Genomic DNA, 23,966 nt, shown 5'->3' with positions numbered 1-23,966 from the left:
CTACATGTACATTTCATTGCTAAGAAAAAACACTTTTAATTTTATAAGACTTTTAATTTTATCTTTAGGTGCGACTTGTCTGTATCATATTGTCAGAGCCATCAACAATCAAATGTGTTAAAATGACTTTGCCCCCTACAGGGTCAAAGTCAACAGCAGCTTTTTGCGTGAGTTCAATTTCTTGTCGCTATTTATGTCTCTTTGCAGTCCATGACTCTAATCGAGCTGCACAACCCTTCCCAGAGTCTGGAGAATGTGTGTCGTTGGGCCTTTCTGCAGCAGAAGCAGGACACTGGCGACGCCGAATATCACGACCACGCTATCTTCCTCACACGGCAGGAATTCGGCCCCACGGGCATGCAGGGTAATGAGCGAAGACGCATAGGAGTCTTCCAGAACGTCATATGACGAACATATTTCCAAGCCAGAGTACCCCAACCTTTTCCTTCCGCTGCGTCACGCGGCATAGTGCACTGTGGGTTTAGCGGTTGGTGGTTTTGCGTGCATCAGAGTGCAAACTAACAGGAAGGCCCAAGGGAGCGGCGTCTAAAGGCAGTGGTCTAGCTACACACAAGCCCTTCAGCTGCCCTTGGGCTCAGCCTTCTGCAGCAGAAAATCAATAGACAGAGCAGGGCCAGAAAGAGCTCCACAATTAGAGGAAGCATAAGACGCACGGGGAGATGAACATTGCCAGAGACTCTTTTAGGGGTTAGCTTTAGCATACTGTCGATGACAGAACTTGACATAACGTCGTTGCATATAAAAAGGTGGGCAAAAGTCAGTCACTGTTATCGTATTAATCATTTGACACAATCAAGCGATTCACATGATCTAATTTGTATCATTTAAATAATGTCATTTTAGGCTTTTAAGAGTAGATTGTAGAAACGTTTTACACAAAGTACCAGTCATTAAAAAAAAAAAAATACTTATAGGTAGTTCTCCAAGTACCCCCTTAATGACCAACAATAAAATACAGTAGCATACAATAGTAGGTCAAAAGTGTTCCTAAAAGGATTTTTATTAACACATTCAATACCACTTTTTTTTTCTTTTGAGTACTAGTATACCACTTTTTTTTTTCTTGAGTACTAGTGACGGATAATTTTAAAGAACGACCTAAATATCCTAATACTGTTTTTTTTCCCCCTTAAAATTGTATTAAATTAATAGCAGTTTTCTATTCTTCTAATTTCTGATCATAAAATGGTCACAAAGGGGCTGCCAATACTGGCAACGAGTACTGGTACCTTGAAATAAAAGATTTTCAAAGTTAAATACAAATTGTACTTGTTTGTTTTTTAACAGTTTTTAAAGATACATTTCCAATATAGTATATTGTATTAAAAAGTCAACTACATTTGAACTGTACAGGCAGTGATTCTTTCACATACCACTAACCTCGCATACCACTATTGGTATGACAGCAGCTGCTGTCGGCCACAGCTCGGACCCAGACACTCGCATGCCACCTCACCTGGTGAGAAGTATCTATTAAAAATGCTTTTATGGTCGCCATCTTTCAGAATTTCACTTGTAGCGGGTCGTCTGTAACGTATCGCCTGAGATTTTTTGGAGTTTGACAATGTTCATTGTAGTTGTAATTGGCGATAATTGTTTCTAATATCATGGTTACCTAAATGAGTGGGGCAACATATAACAAAAAAAAAGAAACATTTGGCATGGCGCAGTGCAGTTCTACACCACTGCAAAACTATAGCATAACATCAAATTAATGTGTTGCTAGCAGTACTGCTCAAACAGTATCATCATAATTGTGATGGACCATTTTTGATACAGCGTTTAATTTTCCACTTTGGTTCATGTTGTGTAGGTTATGCTCCCGTGACGGGCATGTGCCATGCAGTAAGAAGCTGCACTTTAAACCACGAAGACGGTTTCTCTTCTGCCTTCGTGGTAGCACACGAGACCGGACATGTGTAAGTAAATTGACATAACATTAAGCTCTATACATGCTTCGTCTTTCCCTTTCCATTCACTCATGTTTCTCTCAATGTTTGGCCACAGGCTGGGCATGGAGCACGACGGTCAGGGGAACCGCTGTGGGGATGAGGTGCACATGGGGAGCATCATGGCCCCACTGGTTCAAGCTGCCTTCCACCGTTTTCAGTGGTCCAGGTGTAGCATGCAAGAGCTGGGACGCTACCTCCAGTGAGACTTTCAATCAAAAAAAATTGTGTTATATGTATTTTACTGCTTTAGATAAAACCTAATCAAATCAGTGCTAGTAACACACTGATGAAATCACAACATTTCGTTAACTAGCTACTTAGCTATGTTGCCCCCCTGAAAATGAATCTTTCCTTTGCATAGTCTGCTGGTGTGGCCACTTTAGAGCACCCTGTTGTCGACCATGAGTGTGCGCATGTCATGCATAGGAAGACAGAATAGTGAAGAAGTGGGGAAAATGTTTTAAAAAGTCCAACCAGTGTGTTGATTGAGGATTTTGGCTGGAGTGGCTGCTTTAGAGCGCCTCGTTGTTGCAGCGTGGGAAAGTCCCACAACTTTCCGGATATATTGTCACGGCTAGAGGTACAAAAAAGATTTTTCCAGATCCTAGTACTGGTATTTGATTGACATTTGACAGGTGAGCAGAGCGTGCGTTCTGTCATTCAATGGAAACTCCCACCGCATTCATGAACAACTTGATTTTTCATATTATTTTTAAATATACCTACTTAGGGTTGTTCTACTTTTTCATGACATGCCAAATTTAAAAGATTTTTTTTTGTCTTTCCCAGTTCTTATGACTGTCTCCGTGACGACCCCTTTGACCATAACTGGCCGTCGCTGCCGCAGCTTCCTGGTTTGCACTACTCCATGAATGAACAGTGCAAGTTCGACTTTGGTGAGGGCTACACCATGTGTACTGCGGTAAGAGACACCTCTTATGTCAACTAACACAGCTAAAAACACTTCTTCTGAACTCAGTTTAGAATGTTTGTTTTGCGAGAGCAGTTTTGAGGGTAGATGCTAGCATCTTATGTACAGTGTTCCCCCACAACATCGCGGTTAAACATTTGTGCGGTTTTACAGTATACGCAATCTAATGCCCTAACATGTGGGAAAGGGGAGCCACAGTCTGTGATGCACTTTGCAGACATCAGCGGGCTCATTTCAAGTCTCTTAACTGCAACGTTCCTTGCTCCTCGTTCCTCATAACACTGAAAGCGACTCCTTTGTCAATTTCCTCCCTCCTCGATGGAATTTCTGGTCAGAGCTTGTAAACAGAGGAGCAAGTCCCTATTTTGCTGTTGTTGGCGACAGCTCACACTCAGATGCTCACACCTAGTCTAGCTAGTGTCACATGCCACACCACCAGGTCCCGCCTCTTAAAGGTGCTAGACAAAATTGCTACTGCATTTTCTTTGCATGTAATGTTTTTGTGTTCAAATATGCTTACAATGTCCTTTAAAGATGATATTTTTAATACGTAAGAAAAACCTGTTTAGGTTTCTTCATATCTGATCTGAAATGTATTACCTGCGATAAACGGGGGATCACTGTACATTGCAATAGAATGAGGCTCACATATGCAGTGCACGCCTATTCACATTCTTCTGATGTCCTCTTCTTTGCTCTCCCGACCACTGGTGGGATTGATATCTTGCTTAAAAGCAGGTAAATCGGTTTTGATAGCTCTCTATTCTTTTTTAAATCCAAATGATAATCTTTTATTTATATTCCAATACAATAGTTAGCTTGTCAACGCAGGGGTTTAACATGAAGCCATCTTAAAGTATTTTTTTTGTAAATGGTAAACGAGCTTCAGAATACTGCAAGGATCTTGCAACACGCCGCTCGCTCTCCTGGGACGCTTGCTTGATTGACAAAGGGTTTGTTCAGGAGCTTTTGCACACTTTGCTAGATTACACTCTATTCTCTTGTCAAACCCATTCCCTTCAGCTACAAAAGGCAGGCCTTTCAGGAACGCAGGTAAGGTAATCCCACCTTCCCGAGGACATTTGGCTCTTCGTATTTTTGTTGATTTCATTTGATTTGTCTTCCGAAAGTTTGTAAATGTTGCTCCGTTCTTTTTTTTTTTTTGTTGCAATTGTACTTTGTCTCTGTTCCACCCATCGTCATTTTGGGGACTTTGGCCTGCAGGATTCTAAAATGCCTGTCAAATAAATGCAAACCACGCTAATTTTATGGTAAATAGCTGTGGTGCTTAACCTTGTTGGAGGTACTGATTACGAATCATGTGAGTCGGGCGTGTGTCTAGACCTCCGCCGAACCATTGAGACTGACTCACCGAACACCTGGGATTCAATCAAACCCAGATTAAGAACCACTGGTCTATAAGGTGAACCACAAAAAAAAATCCTTTAAATCCTTACAGTACTAGCGGGAAGAACCTCCTTCTACTGCCTCACTCTATAAACGAGTGGAAAATGTTTGAAAGATGTCTTTCCCATTAAGTGGGACGAGAACTGAGCCAGAACAGAGGCAGTGTTTCCATGTTTCACTTCAGATTTTAGGATCCTCCAGCCTGATGTCACTGATGATTATCTACCACAGTCTGGAAATTAAATGTGACTCACCATCGGCCCTGAGGGTCCCACTGGGTCATGGTGAGTAGTGTAGAGGTGGTAGGGGAGCATGGCCCCTCAGACACTATTCTGTAGACACATTTGTGGTGTTTATATCAGACAACGAGGGGAATTCAGTTCCTGTTCTTTGTGTCCAAGGCCACTTTTGACTCTTTTGCCCTCTGACCTCCCATGCGACTTCAACCACAAGTTGTTTCATTTAGAGAGTCCCGCCCGTCTCTCTCGTGCATCCTTTGGCTTCGTTTGCATGATTGGCTGTATGTTTCTCAGTGGAGCGTAATGTGCAGTGAAGTGAAGTGACAGTGCAGGGTTACTGTTGTTTATGTGGTGATTATTCTTCACATGTTCTGCCTCATCCAAAATGCCAGCCATTTAATTCTAAGCAGAAGACCCTCTTTGTCCTCTGCAGTATCGCACCTTCGACCCATGCAAGCAGCTGTGGTGCAGCCACCCAGAAAATCCCTTCTTCTGCAAGACCAAGAAAGGGCCGCCCATTGATGGCACCACGTGTGGAAATGGAAAGGTAATGAGAGACTTTCTAGAAACCGCGTTCCCTATCAACTTGCCATCACGTGTTCTGATGAAGACAAATCATTTGTCTCACGTGCCTGTCACTAAGCGCATTTTTTGGTATTGCAGCATTGTTTTAAAGGTCACTGCGTCTGGCTGACGGCTGACATCTACAAGCAAGATGGAAACTGGGGTTCCTGGAGTGAATTTGGACAGTGCTCCCGCACATGTGGTGGCGGGGTTCAATTTCGCACACGCGAATGTGACAATCCAAGGTATGGAATTAGATCGTCATCTTTGTGGAAAATGTAAGCATGATTATACAGTTGTCAAAGGTTTGATTTGAATCAATTAGGAAAAGGGAAAAAAAGGGACTATAAATAAATTGGATTCTCCAAAGATGTTGGCTTGAAAAACTAATACTTGAAAACCCTTACTTACAGGCAAAGTTTTCAGAAGCATTTAAACACACTGAATTAATCAAGTATAAAAAGCACATGCAAAGTGGAAAGATCATTACATTTGCAATAACGTCAATTTATATGATGGTCTTTGCTATATCTCATATAGAGAACAGAAACAGAGCAAAGAGTAATCCAGTCACCAGTACCAAATTCAATCGAATCCAGGGAATTTTAAGCAATGAACAGCCACGTCAATGAGGTGCTAATGTACAGTGGCATGCTTCCTTTCTAGGCTTTGTAAATGAAGATGAGCATATTACGTAATAATACGGATAAAGATGCCCACACCACCTTCTGATAAGAAGTGATGGGTGGAGTAGCTGTCGCCATTAACTAATTGAAGACAGTGTAGAGTGAAAAACAGAGGCCAGAGGTTTTATTGTGGAAACAGACCGAGGAGGGAATAAAAGGTGTATAAAAGCAATACTGTCACCTAGTGACGTTCTTTCGGTACTTCTGAAATTAATACTTTTTATGCCATCACGTACTGGATGTCCACAAACATATCTGCGCCAGAAATTTCTAAAAATTTTCTCTCAAAGCATTGTACTTAGAACGCTCGAAATAAGCGATTTCTTATTATATTGTGCTAGGCAAAATTTGCATTTGGCGTCTCATTAAAACACATTAAATAGAAAAACTGAGAATCAACCGCCAAGACATCCCAAAAAGCTTCATTGAGCTGCATCGCTCACGTCGCCCACCGCAAGTAGTCGGACGGTGAGGCACAGCTTGGCGCTACTTACACGAGATTTGGTTGACTACTGCTGTGGCTAAAAACATTTCAGAGTCACTCCGAAGTCAGTAATAGTCACCTCCATGGCAGCGAATAAGCTATATTTTTGACAAATATCGTTCGGACGTACAGAGAAGCCTTGCTAATTGCTAAAATGACCATAGATTGACACAGGTAGCGCGTTGAACAACGGAATTAAGTGCAAGGGGATTTTTAATACCACTTTTTTCAGACCAAAACCTTACAAGTATAGTAATCGACTCTTGACTAGTCACCGATACCAAGTACCAATACCACTAATACAGTTGATATGTAAAATCCCCCCCCCCCAAAAAAAACCCCCAACAACAACAAAAACAATGACAGATCATTTTAAACGAAGACCTGTATACAGTATATCTCAATATTGCATCTTTCCGTAAAATTGCATTAAAAGTATCAAAATTAATCTGTTTTTAGCCGCCGTCACAAGTATTGATATCTTGAAATAAGGCCCGTATCAGCCCGATACAATACCTGGTATCAATACTCGCCCATCCCAAAATGTTAGCTTTCTTGGAAACCGGAAATTAAAAAAATAATAATAATTTTACTAAATTTGCAGAAAGATGGTAGTCTGCTTTTGCATTTCAAATCTTCATGTTCATGGCAAAACCCACGTTACTTTTAGATGCTCAGTTAGTTTAAGTTTGAACTTGATGGTTTTGTATGACAACATTTCCTCAAAAGACCTACAAAACTTTTCAAGAGAAAATGCACAACGCTGATAACATTTCACATCCTAAGAAAAATGATATTCATTAAAACAGATCCAATAACTGTCAAAAAAAAAAAAAAAAAAAAAAAAAAAGTTTAGCTGCAAACCATGAACGAAAACAATCTAAGATCATGTGACCTTCCACCAGACCAGCCAACCGAGGCCGCACCTGCGTGGGGGCAACATACCAGTTCCAGATGTGCAACACCAACGAGTGCGAGGACATCTACAGTGACACGCGAGCAGAGCAATGCCACGCTTGGGACCCGCGTTTTGAACAACCCAGCAACAAGCAGTGGCTGCCCTATGAACACCCAGAGGGTGAATATTCACACACATCCTCGCAAGATGAAGTCATGTGGTCAAGAAGCGATGATGCACTGTTAAACAAAATCCAAAAAAAGCGGACTTAACACATAATTTTTGAATGCGGTCGTTAGATGGTTATATAAATGTTACGTTCCGATATGGTCATCCACATCTGGCCGTGATTGAGTAAAGCTCTGAGGTATGACTACACCCTCTCATAAAAACACGCCGTGTCTTTGGAAAGCTCTTTAAAAAACAGTTCCCTCGCTTTCTCTCTCCGCCACATTCCCTGATGTCATTCGACCTTGGCCGACCCCTTCCTTCTGCACCTGTTTCTGCTTCCATGTAGCTACTATCACTTTCTGTAGAGGGACACAAGACTCTCACTTACAGTACATGCATGACAAATAACTCTGTATTATTTATAAGGTGTTTAAATGGAGGAGTCACAGTCCTCCTGACAGGTATTTTGATTGTCATCTCCAGACAAGTTGAGCTGTTGTTATATCAAAGCACTCTCTTTTGGCAACTAGTTGTTCTCTCTTCATTATGTCTAAATGCCTTCTTTTTTTGGGGGGAGCAAGGCTCTCAAGTCTCAAATTGCTTCTTCTGCATCTCAACTGAATTCCATTCATGGCTTGTCATCTCGAGAAACAGATAGTGTGTGAAGAGGAATGATAGTCCGCTGTGAACTTGGATTTTTATTAGAAAACGATTGACTCACTTTTCCCCAGGCCAACAGAAAGATTGCATGTGAACTTGTCTGGAGCCAAAGGGCGCAATTGAATGTTGAGCTTTTGTGCTCCTCCAAATCCCGCCAACAAGCACCGATATCTAATGTTACTAATGTTAACCCAACAACTATGCAATAAGACTATTTTTCTAAATTGTTCAGGCCTACACTAAAAAGAGAATTGTTGAACCAATTTAAGATTACAAATTGAATTGTTGACCAATTTACCGGTAATAGCTTCGGATTAATTTTGGATTAATTTAGTTCAGGTAAATATATTAAAATAATCCTGAATTAATCCATCATTAAATTTAATATATTCACTTTGGATTAATTTTGGATTAATTAAATTCAAGTGAATATATTAAATTAATCCAAAATTAATCCAAAGTGAATATATTAAGTTGAATGAACACATACTTAATTAAATTTAATATATTCCCTTTAGATTAACATAATTTAATCATGTGTTACCAATTGAAGCAATTCTATTAAATTGGTCAACAATTCAATTTGTAATCTTAAATTGGTTCAACAATTCTCTTTTTAGAGTGTAGACTTTGATGTATTCTAACTTACATACAAATTTTGGTTCTCTTGCTGTCGTTGGAAGGGGCTCTATCATAAACCAAGAACCGCCTGGACCGTGACATATTTATACATGCGTCCTAGTCCTGACTTTTATTTTTAAAAGACATACATCAACAAGCGTTTTTTAGAGTGCTTTCGTAGCACAGCTTGACTTCATTCTAATCCTCCACATACTGTAAGTGTGCAACAATTGCACACTTTTTTCTGACACGTTCTTACTGCCAAAGGTCTCTCCATTATGTGTATTAAACACAATAAAGGAGTCATGCTGATCCTTATAACATGTACACTTGTACAGCCAGGTTTCGTCCTTGGAGGTAGCGATGTGAGTCACACACAGATATCAATGAAACCGTAACAACGCTGACTCGTCTAAAGCTCATTCAGGATGACAATTTGTAATGTGTTACATACTCCCTCCCACAGCAAACAAACGCTGCCACCTGCACTGCCAGGCCAAAGAGACGCAGGATGTGGTCTTCATGCAGCGGATGGTCCAGGACGGCACACGTTGCTCATACAAGGACCCGCACAGCGTGTGTGTGCGTGGCGAGTGTGAGGTGAGTGAGGAGAAAGGAGGAAGACTTCATGTGGTCACGTTAAACTGGTGCTCAACGAGTCTGTGTCCTCCTGAGCAGAAAGTGGGCTGCGACGGTGTGGTGGGCTCCTCGAAGCAGGACGACAAGTGCGGCGTTTGTGGCGGGGACAGCTCCACCTGCAAAACATTCAAGGATACGATCACACGTACTGTCAAGAAGCAAGGTAGAGGCTTTGGGTCAAGTCGGGTTTCATCAGAGCAACTGTTTTGGATTCATTCCTCTGTTTTGAACCATATTCAGCTAAAGGTCGCCCTCTAGAGGACTAATAGTGACACTGACAGTGTTCTCAGATGCATATGATTGCTCACTTTTTGAGCTTGATTAGTTGAAGGAGATGACTTTTCTGAAGAAACAACATTTTAAAAAAATAAGAAGTTTGGGAGAATACATTTGATGATGTAATGACTAAAACAAGCAGATTTCATGTAAGATTCCAAATTAACTTAAATTAACTGCCTCAAAATCATTTCAGGTTTCCTCAAAGTTCTTGAAATTCCCAGAGGTGCGCGACACTTGCTGATCCAAGAGCTGAAATCTACCTTGCACACTTTTGGTATTGACGATACACTTTCTATGCGAGCATGCATTTCACTGTTCACCAATGTAATTAATTGCTCTCTTTTATTTATTTTTTGCCAGCTGTGAAAAATGTGGCTTCAGGACTGTTTTTTATAAATGGGGAAGATGAATACCCTCAATCCAGATCAGTCATAGAAAAGGGGATAGAGTGGGAATATGAAAATGACAAAGACAGGGAGACCATTCAGACCACAGGCCCCCTCAGACATGGAATTCTGATTATGGTAAATATCAACAACCGTCATTCACTCATCTGAATTTATTTTTATTTTTATGTATATGTGTCAAAATAAATGTCTATGTCTCCCTAGGTGAAATTAAACGGGGATGAGGATGTGAATTTTTCTTATAAGTACATGATGAACATGGACAGCGATTTTGCCATCCAAAACAACATTCTGGTGGAGGACAGCGCCTATGAGTGGGCCCCTAAGAGATGGTCTTACTGCTCCAAGCCATGTGGTGGAGGTACAAAGACAAAAGGCTACTTACTACCTGTCCTGCACAATTCTGCCCCTTCTCCACATTATAGTAATTTTTGCTTGTGTAGGCAAACGATACCTGCGATACGGCTGCAGAAGAAAAGTTGACAGTAAGATGGTCCACAAGAGCTTCTGTAACAAGTCCAATATGAAACCTCGAGGAGACATTCAAGACTGCAACCAGAAGCCCTGCCCTCCACCGATGTATGCATTATGATGCCCTCTACACTATAGTACTATACTGGGCTGTGCTGTATAACACCGACAACCGTACAATGATATTCTACACAATACTTAACTGTGCAATTCTTTCTTACTCAACTCAACTCTATTTTTGAGGAGCACTGTTAATACTGCTACTACTGATAATAGTGAGTGAATAAATAAATACACCATCTAGTGGCCTACAGTGGAAATACACCTTAAAAAATCAGGGCAAAACAAACTAGAGTTATAATTTTATTGTATGACAAAAATCTGAGAAATAGCAGGGTTGCAAACTCAGAATCCGCCATGGAGGGGCATTTACTGCAGTGCACAATGTTTCACTAGCCTACATGATGCAATACCAGAACTACCGTAGTATCCAATTCTATGGCAATAATATATATATATATATATATATATTTTTTTTTTCTTCTTCTTTTAGAGAAAGCTCAGTATTGTTCATTCGGTAATCTTACCGATTCGACATGTCATCATCATTGCTCTCTCTCTCTTTTATTTCTCTATTTTTCTTTTTTATGTATGCGCGTGAGAATGTGCGTGTGTGTGTTTGTGTGTGTGTGTGTGTGCGTGTGCGTGCATGTGAGTGTGTACACATTAATTCACCTAAAACCTATTCAAAATCCCATATCGTTCACCTAAACCGAATACTTCAGAATCCAGCTAGAGTCGTGAGGTTGTCAGGAGACCCGAGGAAGGATCAAAGAAAAGAAAGGAAAGTGAAATCCAGCACCCACCAGACATCACCTACTACCCACCGGGTTACCAACCTGAATCTTTCACCAACCCCTACGGCAATAATAATAACAATGTTTTCATGATATACCCTACGCTGGTATACTACATGATGCAGACACGCTGGAAAAACTGGTTCTCTTTTTAGTGCTATACACGATTACAATTATGAAATCATCTACCACAACAGCATTACGGACATTTATAAATGTTTCTGTTTTCAATCCACATGACCTAAAAAATTCGCTTTTCTCTCCTCAGTTGGGTGACAGGTGAATGGCAGAACTGCAGCAAGCCATGTGGAAAGACCGGGATGCAAGTCCGCTTGGTCAGCTGTGTCCAACCGTCGGACGACAACACCACCAGATCTATCCATAATAAATATTGCAACGACGACCGCCCGGAGACCCGCAGGTCTTGCAACCGACACGCCTGTCCAACCCAGTGGAGGGTGGGACCATGGTCCCAGGTATGATTGCAAACATTAACTCATTCATTGCCATTGACGGCTATAGACGTCAAAAATTCATTTAAACTATTTCTATTAGTTTAACATTTTTTTCCACTTGTGTTAACAAGTGTAGGAAAACCTAGATTTTTTTTATTGTACATTTAGAAAAGATATAAAATTTGTGATTAGATGTGAGTTAACTAGTGAAGTCATGCAATTAATTATGATTACAAATTGTAATCGCCTGACGCCCCAATTTTTTAATAAGCTTTTCTTTCTTTTTTTAGAATTCATTCATTGCCATTGACGGCTATAGACGCCAACAAGTAATTTTAACTCTTTCTATTAGTTTAAAAAAAAATCCACTTTTGCTAACAAGAGTATAAAAAGCTAGAATTTTTTTTATTGTACATTTAGAACAGATATAGAATTTGTGGTTAATCGTGAGTTAATTAGTGAAGTCATGCGATTAATTACAATTACAAATTGTAATCGCCTGTCGCCCCAAATTTTTAATAATCTTTTTTTTCTTTTCTTTAATGAATTTATGGCAGTGAATGAGTTAATAAGAAATCTTTCAATGAGCAATATTGCGTATTGAAATGATAAATGGGCATTCATTTGTAAACAACTGGGGGTTGAGTATGTTGCTTAAGGACACTTCAGCTCACGGATATTCTCAATTTGTGCCTGCAGTGCTCAGTGACCTGCGGTAACGGCACTCAGCAGAGGCAGGTTGTGTGCCACACCAGGGATAACACCATCGGCTTGTGTCTGGACAGCAAGCCCGACATCATCAAAATGTGTCGGATGAATCCATGTCCTAGTGAGTAGCAAGAAAATCTCCATCCTTCAGAACTCCGGTTGCTCTAGTTTTATCAGCCAACTCTAGCATAAAAAAAAACATTTGCTCCCCAAAACGTATAAATACGTCTTTATGAGCATGGTAATATTTAAAATAGAACGTATTTATACGTTTTTTGGGAGCAAATTAGTTCATTAGCTCTGACACAACAGAGACTCGGACCTCAATTTAAAATAGTTGTTGCAACATCCGGTTTACGAGGGGGTCCCACACACAAAATACAACAAGGCAATCATAATGACGCAGCAGACATAAAAGGCAGGAAAAAATAAGAAATAGAAAATAGTTGCAACAATTGTCAAAATTACACAAAAAAAATACTCCCAGCCATTTTCACTAAAGCAAACCCCCTTCGCTCCCGGCTGTTTTACTGGATTTTGACACATTTTGCAAGGCCCACAGAATATTGTGTTCTATTTTTTTTAACTTGATTTTTTTTTTTTTTACAAACCCCTAAAAAATCTTCAAAAAACGTTGATGAACATTCAATATACATTTCCTACAAAAAAAATTATAAATAAAAACAGAAGGAAATATGTAAATAAACCCCAGAAAAACAATGAAAAAAAAAATTAACAAATATTGAAAACTATAAACAAAGGCGAAAAAAATCCTCAAATATGCGAATCCGTGGGTGCTGAACTGCGAATATGCAGGGTCGAGTGTAGTTAAGTTGCAATATTATCAATCACCACTAGATGACATATATGGCTTAGTTGTGCTTACACTGAGTCTTATACTAAAAAAATCTTTTTGGGAAGATTTGGAATGATATGCAAGACAAACGTGTTTTCTCAATAATATTACAATTTTAAGTAATTTTTGCAAAAAAATGCACAAAATCAGTTCTTGCACCACATGTTTCTTTCTTGTTCAACAATTATGTGCTGTCATTGAATGGATCTTTTATACATTGAGAAATGTATTACCAAAAATGAAAAAAATATTAAAAGTACGTATTTCACAAACTATTTTGTCGATATTAAAATAGCATTTTTATCGTACATCTAATTAAAAAGTCCGTGTTCCTTGCATGCGTGGTTTTCACAATCACTCTTGCCACGGTCAAAGGAGATGTTTGGGTTTGTTTACTATCGATGCCATCGGAGAACACTTGGGCTTCATTGTGAATTGTCATATCAGTTTAACTTGGATTTAGTTGATAAACATGACACATTTCCTTCACACGAGTTCCTTCTTTCTATGACAGAGGGCCCATCAGACCTGAACAAGAACGGCAACATCCTGATCCAGTGGCTGTCCCGCCCCAGTTCCAACTACCACAAGAGCTCCTCACGTAAAACCTCCCTCTATAGTTCCCAGCCCGGCCTCCACAGCGGCATGTCTGTTTTCCGCTGGGCTCTCCCCATCTCTGTCCTCCTGTCTCAGCAGGGCCGCCCCCAGCTGGCCCCCTGAAGAGCCCCTCCCCTACGTCCTGTGCCTGTGCCCGCATTCAAGAGCGAGCGGCAAAGCTTTTGCTTCTCTTTTTGGGGGAGGTGGGGGCCGGTGTTGTCTCTCTCCCTCTCTCGCAACGTTTCTGAGACGGCTCTGACTGGGGGGAGGTCTCTGGCTCCTGTGTGTGCAAGCTGGTTCTCTCTTGCTCTGTCTCTCTTGCTATCTCTATCTCCTGTGTGGAGCATTGTTGTTGTAACCGCTGGCCAGTTGAAAACTCAAAAGATCAAGAAAAAAAAAACATCTGAGACGGAGATCCAAGTGGCAAAGCCGACAGGTTTTTTCTGAGAGTGTCAAAGAGAGCGTGCAGAGGGCCTCCACCTGCGTTTGGCAGCCATGTTTTTGCGCGAGCTATCTGCGTGTTGTCATGGGTTACCACTTGGGGGATACAGTTGTGCTCGTTTTTTTTCATAGCGCACTGTCATTGTGAGAAGAAACAGATGTGAACATAAACAGAAAAGGTATATAAATATCTATATAGAGAAAAAAAAATCAAGTTTTTAAAAAATATATACGAAAGCTTTATTGTGAATGTGATCTTGTCACAATGAGGACATCTTTGCTCAAGTGCTCATCTCACATCCTGGTTCCATTCGGGGATGAGAATGGCGTCTCATTCCACGTTCCATTCTCAGATTAACAGGAACTCAGCACAGGGACAGGAAGTGACATCAATTATTGAGTTTTGGGATAGGGAACTGTGAGGTGAATATCCTTAAAGCAAAGGCTGATGATTCAAAACAAACAACAAACAGAGAAAAACAAAACAAAACAAAACAGGGTAGTCTGACCACTTGTGGTCGCTCCCCATTTCACCTCATCATCAGCCATCCTCTCTTTGACTGTTATACTAAAGTTCAATAAATGCAGCTTATTTGTGCTTGCAGACTTTAAACAAATACATATAAATATATTTGTATTCATATAAATATATATACCTATAAATCTAAATCCTCTATGAATAACAATAATATGAATTATGTTTTACCATGAATAAGCTGTAGCTTATTTGCCTCAAACCTTTGGACTGCTATTGATCGCTCAGATCCCGACTGTTATGTTTTTTGTTTTGTTTTTAATTATTGATTTTACATGAACATAGAAGAATCTTTAATAAAGGTAAGTTGTTTGGGGTGGGGGGGTTAGACGTATATTATGCAGGACTTGGTCAGTTAGTTGCCTCTCCATTTCTCTCTTAAGAGTTTATTTTCACCTCACTTGTTTGCTTTAAGACTCCGATCACTTTTTGTCATCCACATTTGCATCCTTTGCTTGTTGCGTGTGCGCGAGTGGGTGCACGTTTGTCTAGCATGGAGGAAATATCGAGTAATAATACTCGTGAGGGAAGTGAGTCTGAATGCGTGTGTGCGTCTGCATTTGGGCTTCTCCACCCTTCGATCAGCTACAGAAATACCTCATAAACTTTGATTTCACGAGCGTCCGGTGGTATCATTTTTTTTTTCCTTTTTTTGGAATGAACACTAACCACATGAACAATGCCTTATCTTGGATTGAATGTAATGGCATTTATCTGTGAAAGAGATGGCTTTACTCATTCAAAGTTTCACTTGGAATAGAGGCAGCTTCAAACCAACTTAAACTCACACCCGCCAACCGTCAAACCTACCAAGGAGATGTTGGACCCAATGTCTGACTACAGGGAAGGGTTTACAAAGGGCCTAGGGTATAGACACATACTACACCTTATAACAAAAAACAACAAAAAAAATGACACAGAAACACTTCAGACTTTACACTTCATTGTATTGTGATCACATATTTATGTTGTGACTATGTAGCCAGCTATCCAAGGTTTCCTTCTGCTGGAGTTGGACTATAAGAGACCAAGCCAGATCTAGCAGTGCGATACTGTATATAACATTGGTGTTGACTGTATTTAATAATGTTCATGACTGTTATCTTCTATAATATTCTATACTATGGGTAACTGTTTTGTGGCTTCACTGGCCTGCTGCGTGGGGCTGGCCAACGTTCGGTTAACGTTGAAGAAACATTCAGATGGACTATGTGCACTGCGTCTATATGCACTTTGATTTATCAGGGAAATTGTATTAATGTTTTGTAAATGTTTCATATGACACTTAATGTGCCATTCCAGTTTTTACATCATCATGGAAATCACGGATTTCATTTTGACAGCAAATATCATTTATGTACTACTACTTTTTTGTTTCTCGGTCGATAACCAGATTGGTTGATTTCCAAGTATTGAAGTGTTTTACCAAAGTGACTGTGAACTTGTAACTTTCGATACAGTTGAATTATTTTTCTTAAGAAAAGAATATATCTATATATTGAGCAGGCGGGCGTACATCTCATTGTTTAAGTTCCTGTCATTCTCAAACAGCAAAGTTGTATCAATAAAAATGTTTTGAAAAGTGTCCCCTTTCTCTCATTAGTCATCGACTTCTACATCATGGATGGGCGAGTACCGATACCAGGTGTCGGTATCAGGCCGATACTTCATGCAATTTTAATGAAAAATGTTATATTGGGATATACTGTATGTCTTTCTTAAAATTATCTGTTATTGTTTTTGTTTTGTTTTTGTGTGTGTGGGGGGGGGGGGGGGATTTTATGTATCAAAAGTACTAGTAATCGGTGACTACTCATTGGTATCATTCTGAATAAAAGTGGTATTGAACATCTTTAATCTACATATCTATAACACATTTACTGGCATGGTATAACAAAGTTAAAAAGTGGAGCACAGCTAAAGCTTTTCTGAAGTGTTATTCAGATTAGGCATCAGATGTGTTTGGAGGACAACAATCAGACAGGCAGACAGTGGAAACACTGAAACCACTAGACTGGCAACGTTTCCATTTCAGCTTCTGTGGACTAATCTAATCAGTGTTCTTCATTTCGGGGTATTCCTCTTCTTCCTCCCTGCATCTTCTGCTAATGGCGCGGCTTTACACCTGTTCTGTGCACGGTGTGGATCCACACTCGCCTTCCTACACGCAATCACGCATGTCTGATACACAAATATGCATTTAATGCTTAATGTAACTTTTTTGGAATGTTCCACAATACATACAAACTATACACTTGTGATCAAATATACCAATCTTTTTGTTTCTTTCACAGGTCGCCGTTGTCATGGAGACCGCTCTGTGTTCTGCCGTATGGAGGTGTTGAACCGCTACTGCTTTCTACCAGACTATCAGCGTCTATGCTGCAAGACTTGCAGCAATATTACAGTCACAGAGTTTGAAACCAACTCCACATCAACACCCATGGCCTCCACCCAGTCCCCCGTCACAGCTCATCCACCCACTAGCCTCACTTCTTTGTTCACCTCCACCACCCACTCTACTGAAGCTGTAGTGACTGTCATTCCAGATGCCGCCACCAACTCCTGGAACATGACTCATCCTCCTACATTCATGACTCCGATCCATCAGTCCACCTTGCGTTCACTCGGTATCACAGAACAGATAACCACCTACCCAAAAGCAGTTTCCACATCTTCTCTAATTCCACTCAGTTTATCAGAGGCAACCGCATCAGCTGTTACAGACTTCCCCAGGTCGACAGCGGAACCCCTTCCTGTGCCTGCCCCAGGAATAGACAAGAGCCTAAATCCAAAACCACAGAGCACTACAATTAATCCAAGTCCTATAACTGCCACTGACTCTCCCACAAAATTAACTCCAGCCATCCATCTAACAGCAAACATTACTAAAACACCACTGGTATCTAAGCCTAAAAAGTATATGGAGCCAAAGAAAAAGGCCCCAAAAGTGAATTTGCCAAAAAAGAAGACTGTAGAAAAGAGTACTGCCAAAAAGGTGGCCACACCAAAGGTCAATCCAAAACCGAAGACAAGTACTACTCCAAAAAAGATTACACCACTCAATAAAAAGACTAAAGAAACTAACAGTGCTCCCAAAAAGGCAACCACTGTCAAAACATTTCCCCCAAAAAATAACTCTTCAAACACACTTCCCAAAGAGACTACTAAAGGAACCACAACTCCGAAAAAGACAACACCAGTCAAACCCGTTTCCAAAAAGAATACCACCGCTAAGACAGCTCCCAAAAAGACTACGCCAGCTGCCAAAAAAGCAACCCCAATCAAAATAACACCCAAAAAGACAACCCCGATCAAAACAACTCCCAAAAAGATTACACCAATCAAAACTCCCAAAAAGACTACACCAATCAAAACGAACCCTAAAAAGTCTACCCCAGTCAAAGCGACTCCCAAAAAGACGATCTCTGCCAAAACGGCTCCCAAAAAGATCAAACCCACTAAAACGACTCCCAAAAAGATCAAACCTACCAACTCAACTCCCAAAATGATTAAACCAGCTATCACAACACAGGAAAAGACTATGCCGGCTCACACTGCGCCAAAAAAGATTGTAAAGACAACCCCAAAAAAGTCTCACTCAGATAAAAAAGACAAGCCAACTCCCAAAAATAAGCCAATTCCCCCCAAAAACTCAAAATCCATTAAGCAAAAACAAACGATAACTTACCAGAAAAAGACAATGAAGGTTCAACAAAATAGCATCACAGAGCAAACAATACCTGCAACAACAGCTTCATATTCCACAACATGGGCCACTCCATTCACAAGCCCCGAGTCAACCGGAGAGTATGTTTCTTCCACTCCACCCCCTCCCTCCTCCCTCTATAGCACAGCTGCAAACCTGCCTCTAGCTGACTCCAGAGTCAACATTACAAACATCACTAAAAACTCAACAACAGATGAAGCTCTGCTGCTTCCAGACGACAACTCTCATTTGGGAACCACAACACCGAGCAATTTTGAAGATATCACGATTCCCAGCGGGAACATGCCGTACACAGACGCCACAATAATCAGCAGCGGGGATGTCGTTGCCAGCAGCGGAGCCGTTCTGAGCGTCACGGTGCCCTACGGTGACGCTACGATGCCAGATGACGACTTGACTGTGATAATTCCGACCATTAACAACGAGGACGCAACCGATCTGGCTTCCTGGGTCGACTTTTCCGAGTACGTCCCTGTGAATATCCCTGCCGCCACGGCAACGCCAAACCCCGTCGTCACAGCCCTTCCCAGCACGACTTACCCGCCCCAGCAAGGACTAAAAGACAACAATGAGAACAACTTCGTCGACATCTTATTCAACAGGAATACCGGTAGGGACAATGACATCTCGCAGAACAACCTGATCCCGAAGCGTCGTGTTAACTTCCGGGAAAAGACCAGGAACAAACGCATACAGGAGCTTTTGGAGGAGAAGCGAAACCTTCTGCTCAGGATGAAGAGAGGCCATGCAGAGCGATAGACCACGTCAGTTCTCTTATAGAGACAAACGCCTTTACAGACTGAGCTGCCGCAATAGCCTTTATCTGGGCTGCAAACCAAAAACTGCTAGACTGCTATTGAGACAGAATTATTGTGAATTGGAAAACAGTTTCTTTGCAATTAAAAAAAAAAAATCTGAAACTGTAGCAGAAACACACATCTAGTTTAAGTAGCACTTTATAAAAGCAAACTTGTTACTCGTCCAAATCATCCACAATCATGTTCAGGAACTGTTGATGAGGACTGATATATCGGTACTATTGATACTGGCACTCAAGGAGCAACTCGGTACCACCTGGAATTCAAATGTACAGAACATTTGATATTATGATACAAACCATACCTCAAGGTAACACTAAGAACAGAACATGTACAACTGCAGTGAAACTACTGTACATATACACTACTCAAAAAAAATTGGGGATATTCTTCTTTCAGGTAAAATTTCTGGATGAACCTTTACAGGTTAACTTAACGTGTATGTCCAACTGTTCAGTTGTTCAGTCAGCTTGTTTTCAAAACAGGAACTGAATGGCAAACAACCAGTGTTTGATCAATATATAGACCAATAAAGTTTATGGTGTAATTAGAAGTAGTATTTAAAGGGGAAGGCAACCCAAATAAAACTCTTTACAATAATATGTATGCAGCTACTGGTCTAAACACAGTAATTTGATTACTAACAGCCCAAAACGGGTGCCAATTCTTGCAGCAATTTTGCTACTGTCGACTTAAAATGACATCCTAGTTGTGCAGGGCTCAAGTAGCGACCGATCAAGGCTCACCTGTTTTCTGAAGTCAAGCTGTGATTGGTCGTTAACTAAGCCTTGAGCAACTGTGATGTCATTTTCAGTCGGCAGCAAGCGGCAAAATGGCCACCTGAGATTGCTAAAAACAGGAGGATTTTGCTGCTGAATTCATATTCCACAAACATATTATTATTCAGAACGTCATGTTTAGACTAGTGAGGTAACATACAACATATTTGGGGTTGACTTCCATTTTAAAGCATTATGTTTCATGCTGTTCACATTTTTGACATCATGAGACCAAGCTGACACCTAACAATTGATACTTCGCCATTGTGAGGCTTCAAAACTGGATGTATCCAGATTCAAGTGATCACTGCTCAGAGTGCCATCAGCAGGCTGCAACAAAGATACGGAGAGACTGGAAGAGTCACAGAAAGGCATAGAAGTGGACGATCTTGGAAATGTTTGCAATCAGATCTGTAAGAGAACATCAAGTTGCAAAAATACTGTAAGATTAATTTCCCCTTGAGTGATAATAACAAGTGCAATGAATCTAATTCATTAAAAGTTCAATTGGGTTAGTCGAAAAATTGCAAATTTGAGTAGCGTATACATACAGGTATTTTGAAAATACTGCACAAACACAAGTTCACATTCCAGTTCACTCATTTTAAAACTACCTGGGTTCATGTTGCCTTTCCCAAAGTTGCATGTGCAAAGGTTTCTCATTTCTCAGGAAGTTACGATACGAACAACTGGTAAGGTATATGACGCACCGTGCTTCCTACTTACATAAGATTAAGCTATTGCTGGAAAAAGTTCAAAGGGGACCTTTATGAAAAACTGATTTTTTAAATACTTGTATACACACAAAGTCTCTCTGTTTGACAAAGCGCCACACGCACTTATCTGAACACTATTTGACTTGGCTCAGTTATTTGTATACAAATATTAAAAAAGGCCATGTCACCTTTCAGTCATGAGGGGTGAAATTAGTTTGTGGCATGTTTTTGGTCAGTCAGTTTTGATATTTTGTTGTCAGTGGTGCTAAAAGTGTTGTTCCTGATTCATGATTTGATGTACAGAAAAATAGAGATAATATAACGTTATCATTTTTTTTTAAGTCTTTTTGTCAGCTTTGTCAACATAGACCCTTTCAGGGTTGTTTTGGATTTATGCTTTCAAAGTTAAGTTATTCATATATTTCCAACTGGAAGCATCGGCTGAAGCACCGACAGATTTTTCTGTACGATATCTGTACATATAAAAAAGAACGTAATGTTTAATATTTATTAAAGTTTTAAATGCCTGTGGTATTTTGCAATGTATCCGCGTTGAGTGATTCTTGTTATGTAATAGTCTCTTCATTCTTGATTATTTCCACCACTAAAAATGTTGGATACAATTATGTCACTCATGCAGCCCAGATGTGGAACATCAGCATAACGAGTCAGTTGTTTGCATAATTGTAATGGCCATAGTTATATAAACCATCACTTGCTTAATCCAGTTTGAGTTAGTTAGGGACAATCAGATCTGATTAGCGTCATCAAATAGTTCCACGCTCCATATACAGTGTATCCATTCATCCATCCATGCATTCTCCCACTGTTTATGTTAACTGGGATCGCAGGTGTCCTATTATAGTTGACTTTAGAGCAAGAGGCGAAGTAACTCAACTCATCTTTATTAATATAGTGCCTCCACAACAGCTGCAGCTCTAACGAAGCACTTTACACAACACATGGCATGAAACATTAACAATAATACACCCTTAAACCAACAAAAAAAGATGCTCCTTTTCTTCATACACGTTATAAATAGCCTCCATTGCTATGTTGTAATTTCACTGAATAGTTTAATCTTATGCATATTCGTTTTGTTATTTAAATAATATCAGAAGAGAATTACTGGGATTAGAGTGTGACTTGTCGGTAAACTGACCTAACCATTTTCATGGGTTGCACAAATGACATGGCTATTTTTTCAACAAATACGTCTTTGCGGAGGAGGATAGGAAATCAATTCTAAATGCAGCTTTTGCACAATCACAGTTGTCCATAACACTGCAGCATGTTTCCTTTGCTGTAAAATGGCTAGATGTAAACATGAATGCAAAAACAGACTTCAACCTGAGGTAAAAACTGTTGAAGGCAACGGTAAATGAATCAGGTACATCAAATTCAAGTCTTGGAACTCGCCTTCGAATCAATGTGGCTCACGTAACAGACAGTATAGTTTATTGCGAAAATGTGGACGTTCTATTCTATTCTATGTGTCATCACTGTCATGGGTCTCAAATATCAGTGTATGTACAGTGAAACTCGTACAGTTAGTGCATATAAAAGTCTACACACCCCAATCCAAATGCCCTTTACTGTGATATAAAAATATATATATATATTTTTTTTTTTTTTAACGTTTTACACCATTAATGTGACCTATGGCCTTTACAACAACTAAAGCGACTGAAGAAAGGCGAAGCAAAAAATAATGGTGAGTCCATCCGATGGGGGAGTGATTTCAGAGTGCTAACAGCGAGTACGTCCGAATATGGCCAAGCTTGTCGTCAGAAAATGGTGCGATACACCAGTGGTTCCCAACCCTGGTCCTCGAGTACCCCTATCCAGCCTGTTTTCCATGTCTCGTGTGTTTCACACGTGTTTCAAACAATTAGCTTATCAGCAAGCTCTGTATTAAGCCTGATAGCGATCTTCAGCTGTTCCAGCAGGATGGAGCCACTTCTGTGCCCAGAAATTCTGCCTTAAAGGTCACTCGAAGAACTGGTGACAAAGGTCAGTCCAGTAACCCCTACTTCTTGAGCGCCATCCAAATCCTCTGAGGACTTGGAGTTTTAAAGTGTGTTCTGTACTTGAGCCTTAATGTTTTTTGCTTTGTATGATAAGGCTTCCACTTTTGCACCCTACCCCAAAGCTCCAAGCTAAAGAAGATGGGTGTTCAACTAAACAGCCAGTACTGGTCTGAAATTTCTTCTTTTTTTTTTTGTTTGTTTGTTTTTTTGTTTGTTTTTCCAGGAGAGCTCAGTATTGTTCATTCGATTTGGCATCATCATTGCTCTCCTTTTTTTTAAAAAACAAATAAATAAATAAATAAATAATAAAAATGTTGTTTTTTTTTAAATATATATACATATACACACATATATATATACATATATATATATATATATATATATATATATATATATATATATATATATATATATATATATATATATATATACTTTTTTTTTTTGTATGTGGGTGACCATGTGCATGTGCGTGCGTGCGTGTGTGTGTGCGTGTGTGTATTTATCAGTTCACCTAAAGCCCATTAAAAAAAAATCCCATACTAATAATATAATATAATAATAAATTGCCAAATGCAGAAACATCAATGTAAGTTATCACGATGTAGTGGCTCTCGCTAACAGACAGAATTAAGTAACCAGAATTAGGTTAAAAAATTCTATATACGTAGACCATGTTTCTATAAATTTTGATATTTGGTTTTTATTTGAGGCAGATATTTTTTCCATTAAAATGTGATTTATAAGGAGGTTAGACCATTGGTCGATATTCAGAGTTTGTTTATTTTTCCAATTAACAATATTTTTTTTTTTAGCGATAGTAAGGGCTACAAGTGTAGATTGAAATTGTTTATGTGGTAAGTCAGTTGTTGTTAGGTCACCTAGCAAACACAAGTTTGGAGATAAAGGTATCCTACAGTCCAAAATAGCGGAAAGTTTTTCTAAGACTTTAGTCCAGAAATACATAACCGGAGTACATAACCATAAACATAAGTGTCTGGTCTGAAATTTCTACAG

General features: G+C 39.9%; 1 protein-coding gene and 1 long non-coding RNA gene across 2 annotated transcripts in view; one reads left to right on the top strand and one right to left on the bottom strand.

Moving 5' to 3' along the window:
• Window positions 1-21,466, top strand: part of LOC144059289 (A disintegrin and metalloproteinase with thrombospondin motifs 2-like) — a 117,157-nt gene extending 95,691 nt beyond the window's left edge. The window contains exons 6-23 of the mRNA XM_077578269.1: window positions 208-364; window positions 1,835-1,940; window positions 2,029-2,172; window positions 2,763-2,895; window positions 3,928-3,957; window positions 4,984-5,097; window positions 5,214-5,359; window positions 7,190-7,362; window positions 9,101-9,234; window positions 9,313-9,436; window positions 9,746-9,826; window positions 9,913-10,076; window positions 10,164-10,320; window positions 10,403-10,538; window positions 11,556-11,763; window positions 12,442-12,571; window positions 13,821-13,907; window positions 17,174-21,466. Coding sequence (XP_077434395.1) covers window positions 208-364; window positions 1,835-1,940; window positions 2,029-2,172; window positions 2,763-2,895; window positions 3,928-3,957; window positions 4,984-5,097; window positions 5,214-5,359; window positions 7,190-7,362; window positions 9,101-9,234; window positions 9,313-9,436; window positions 9,746-9,826; window positions 9,913-10,076; window positions 10,164-10,320; window positions 10,403-10,538; window positions 11,556-11,763; window positions 12,442-12,571; window positions 13,821-13,907; window positions 17,174-19,368 — 4,419 coding nt within the window. The 3' untranslated portion in view covers window positions 19,369-21,466. The remainder of the gene's footprint in view (window positions 1-207; window positions 365-1,834; window positions 1,941-2,028; window positions 2,173-2,762; window positions 2,896-3,927; window positions 3,958-4,983; window positions 5,098-5,213; window positions 5,360-7,189; window positions 7,363-9,100; window positions 9,235-9,312; window positions 9,437-9,745; window positions 9,827-9,912; window positions 10,077-10,163; window positions 10,321-10,402; window positions 10,539-11,555; window positions 11,764-12,441; window positions 12,572-13,820; window positions 13,908-17,173) is intronic.
• LOC144059290 (uncharacterized) overlaps window positions 8,603-23,966 on the bottom strand; it is a 28,067-nt gene continuing 12,703 nt past the window's right edge. Inside the window, exon 3 of the long non-coding RNA XR_013295620.1 lies at window positions 8,603-9,389. This is a non-coding gene — a long non-coding RNA (uncharacterized LOC144059290). The remainder of the gene's footprint in view (window positions 9,390-23,966) is intronic.

The sequence above is a fragment of the Vanacampus margaritifer genome, chromosome 10 (assembly GCF_051991255.1).
Source record: "Vanacampus margaritifer isolate UIUO_Vmar chromosome 10, RoL_Vmar_1.0, whole genome shotgun sequence".
NCBI lineage: Eukaryota > Metazoa > Chordata > Actinopteri > Syngnathiformes > Syngnathidae > Vanacampus > Vanacampus margaritifer.
This window is presented reverse-complemented; position numbering and strand designations above follow the sequence as displayed.